Source organism: Pteropus alecto, unplaced genomic scaffold (genome assembly GCF_000325575.1).
Source record: "Pteropus alecto unplaced genomic scaffold, ASM32557v1 scaffold81, whole genome shotgun sequence".
NCBI classification, from domain to species: domain Eukaryota; kingdom Metazoa; phylum Chordata; class Mammalia; order Chiroptera; family Pteropodidae; genus Pteropus; species Pteropus alecto.
The window spans coordinates 21,084,341-21,087,841 of NW_006433378.1; the positions used below are offsets into that span (position 1 = coordinate 21,084,341).

The window sequence follows — 3,501 nt, forward strand, 5'->3', positions numbered from 1 at the left end:
AGTGACTTCTCTGGGTTGTGATAATATTGACGGAAGAAGTGAGAACTAAGATTTGCCATGTGCTTCTAAGGTGGCAGGCACTAGGCTAGGTGTTTTATGTGCATAATCTCATTTCATCTTCACACGTCCTTGATATCCCAGTTTTACAGATGAGGGAAACTGAGGCACAGAGAAGTGATGAGTCATGATTTATTTTTAGAGAATTACTCAACTAATTCCAAGTCCATGCTTGGCCACCTTCACACACCAAACCAGTCTCGATGACTAGAGAACCCGTCCTCCTTCAGCCTTGCATTGTGCACATTCGACGGCTGAGTGTTGTAGAAAGAATAATGGTGGACGTGAACCCTGAGGACAAGGGTACAAGTCCTGCCTCTATTATTTACTGGAAGCTTTGTTTAAGGAGAATTAATGTAGGGAGTTCACAGAACGTCCTCCAGGCAAAGTTTATTCATGCCTGCTGTCTTGGCTTCGCTATCCAGTTCCTTCTCCAGTCACCAGCCAACTTCATTTTCTGGCCGTGCCAGCCTGATTACTTCTAATTGTCTTTGACTGCTTCCAGCTGGGTCTCCTCACTGGCGTTCTGTGGGAGCACATAGACAGTCTCCCAACCATATGGAGGAAGAAGATGGGGAAGGAGATGGAGAGGAAGGAAGCAGCTGGTACAAGTCAACCGAGAAAGCTTTTCAAGGCTTTCCAGTCCACTATGATTGGTAATGTTTTTTTTTTTTTAAAAGGGTTAACTCATCTAAGTTAGAGAATGGCCCATTTTGACATGACAATTTTATTTTTTGACCCCCAAAGGCAACCGACAATTAACTGCAGATGCTTTTAGAAAGTTATCAGAAATATCCTCCCCCAGGATAGACAGGGTCTTGTTCTCAGCAGCCATGAAACTCCACTCTCTTGAGAATCAGTGAACAACGACTTTCACTCATTTATTCAACAAATATTTATTGAACAATGGCCATGTCTCAGGCATTGTGCTCGGTGCTCTAGGGCAAATAAAATATGAAATAAGACACAGCTCCTGTTCTCAATGAGTCTAAATATAAGAAAAAGAAAGACATTCATTCACAGTAATACAGGACTTAAGAAGAAAGTACAATGAGTGATATGTAGTAAGAATGGAGATGTGATTTGCCTCGTGCGGCTCACTAATTGCAGAGGACTTCATGGGGAAGGGAACATCCATACTTGGTAGAAAGGAGGCAGAGGCAGCAGACTGGGGGTGGGGGTAGCAGGGGGCCATATGCAAAGGTGCAGAGGTGAGGAAGCCTGATCCTGGATGAAGACGCTGAAATCTAGCGCCCGAGGAGACCCCAAAGGAGAATAAGAAATTTGAGATAATGAGTACAGAATCTTCAATGCTAGATGACTGCTTTTCAACCAGATGTTTCCTGCATATCTAATATGAGGGCAATACACAATTGTTTTGTGCACTAACTTGTCTTACATACAGGAATTTCTGGAGTTCCTCCTTATTAAGCAGGGTCATTTCATAGAACAGGACCTGTAGTTCAAAAACCAGTTACTAAGCTCAGGCAGGTGTAGGATTTGGACTTCTCTTTGGCCTCCATCCCAGCTGATGGAATTAGCAGTGAACTTGAATCAAACCCAGGCATCAGGCTTGAAAAAGATTTAATGGGCCTGGTTTTTCTCTCTTCTTTGGCCCTTTCCTGACCTCCACCCCGAGAGGATAATTAAAGGGAAAGAAAATCCCTATTTCGTCTTCCACCATTTTTTGTACCTGACGCTATTTTTTTTTTTTTTTGGCCATAAAGAAGCTTTGACAAACAGTCTCTGACATTTGCCTCACACCATAATATAGGAATTGCTAAATTTTCATATAGAGCTAATGTGCTGATATTTTTAAAAGTCATACTCTATTAATATAACATTGGGGGAACTCCAAAACCTTTTCTGAAATAAGATTCAGAATGGTTTTTAAGCCCTAATTGAGCTCAGTCATCCTCATTCATTAGACAGTCGAACATTGACTCTGCAGGTGCTGTGCTGGCCATCCAGCCCTGCCCACCCCTCTCCCATGTTACCGTCCTCTTAAAAGGTGATTATTGAATCAGAGACATTAAAGCGATTGGGTGGGCCTTGTAGAAGTTGCGAGGATGGGGTGGTGGCAAAGAAGTCCCTTACGCACAGCGAGAAAAACATTTGAAACTGTGTCTTTAATATTGGAAAATGAAAACAATGAGGAGACTGAGAAAACACCGCTCAATCATAACAAGGCCGGTGACTTGTAGCATGTGACTAGTTGATTATAGCATACTATTTAAAATTAGATGTTTCTCTGGGTCATTTTTCAGATGGGCCAGAAAGCCCTTAAGACGCTGGATTAATGACAACTATTCTTCTCCCCATCGATTTCCGCCTCCCCCCGCCCACCCCGTTAAGGGACTTGATCATGCCATACTTATTTGCCGAGAAGTCAAATGAAAGGAACATGGTTGGTCGGGACCGAATCTTCTCTTTCAACTCTGACGTTGTATGATCAGGGGTTAAGTATGCATTAAGCGTTGGTGTCTTTTATCTGGCTGCTCAACAGGTAGCATTTTGTAAATGCCTCTCCCTACCTATCCCCCAGCTTCTCCCTCACGAGCTTCTCATTTTGGGTTTGAAAAAACGCTGTTAGATCCCGGAGATCAGAATCCCCAGGGCAGCTGTATTTGTTTATGAGGGATGAACACAATCAAGGGGCGCGCAGAACAAAAGCCTCCTGGAGCAGGGAGCGCTGGTCCACCTCGTCCTGCAATCGCCCGCAGCATTTCAATGGAAAGCAAAGGTGTAAACGTACAGGCAGCGGCAGCAAACGCCCTGGTTCCTACGTGGCTGCTGCTACTATTATTGTTGCAGCTGCTCCTCCTCCAGCACAGCAGTCTGGTTTGCATGCGAGCGGGAGCAGACGTCCCGCCACCTCCCAACCCTTCCTTCTACCCATCCATCCAGGGTCCAGAGGGCCCTACTGTGTGCCAGGCCCCGGGGTGGACACCAGGCACCTAACCAACAGTCCATAAGGTCGAGAGCACCTCCCTCCCTTCCTCCTGCCCCGGATGGGTGCGGCTGGTGGGAGATTTCATCGCCAAAAGGTCCAGAAAGCCCAAACCCAGATTCCGGGCGAGAGGCGCAGCCGGAGGTGACCCGACTTGGGCGGCCGGGAGCGCGCGTCTCCGAGGCTGCGCGGGGTCCCCCTGTCTGGCGCTCAGGTGGCTCCGCCGCGCTCTCTGCCGCTCCCCTCCCTGGGCCCTCCCCTCTCCAGCGAGGGTCGAGTTTGGCTGTTGCGCGCGGGGAAGGAGGGGCTACGAGGGATTTGAAAGTGCCCAGGCTGCGGAGTGGAGCTCGCATCTGTTCCCGCCGCCCGCGGCCGGATTAAATTTCTGCAAATTCGAACTGAATAGGGCTTTCTTCTGCTGCCTTCCAGAGGGCGCCTGCAGCCCGCCGCGCGCTGCTCTGGGGCGGGAGCGGCCGCTGGGTGCCCAGCAAGGA

General features: G+C 47.9%; 1 protein-coding gene across 1 annotated transcript in view; it reads left to right on the top strand.

Moving 5' to 3' along the window:
* Positions 1 to 260: 260 nt before the first annotated feature.
* The window catches only part of HUNK (hormonally up-regulated Neu-associated kinase), a 103,413-nt gene continuing 100,172 nt past the window's right edge, over positions 261 to 3,501 (top strand). Inside the window, exons 1-2 of the mRNA XM_006908267.2 lie at positions 261 to 360; positions 563 to 713. Of these exons, the coding sequence (XP_006908329.2) occupies positions 261 to 360; positions 563 to 713 (251 nt within the window). The remainder of the gene's footprint in view (positions 361 to 562; positions 714 to 3,501) is intronic.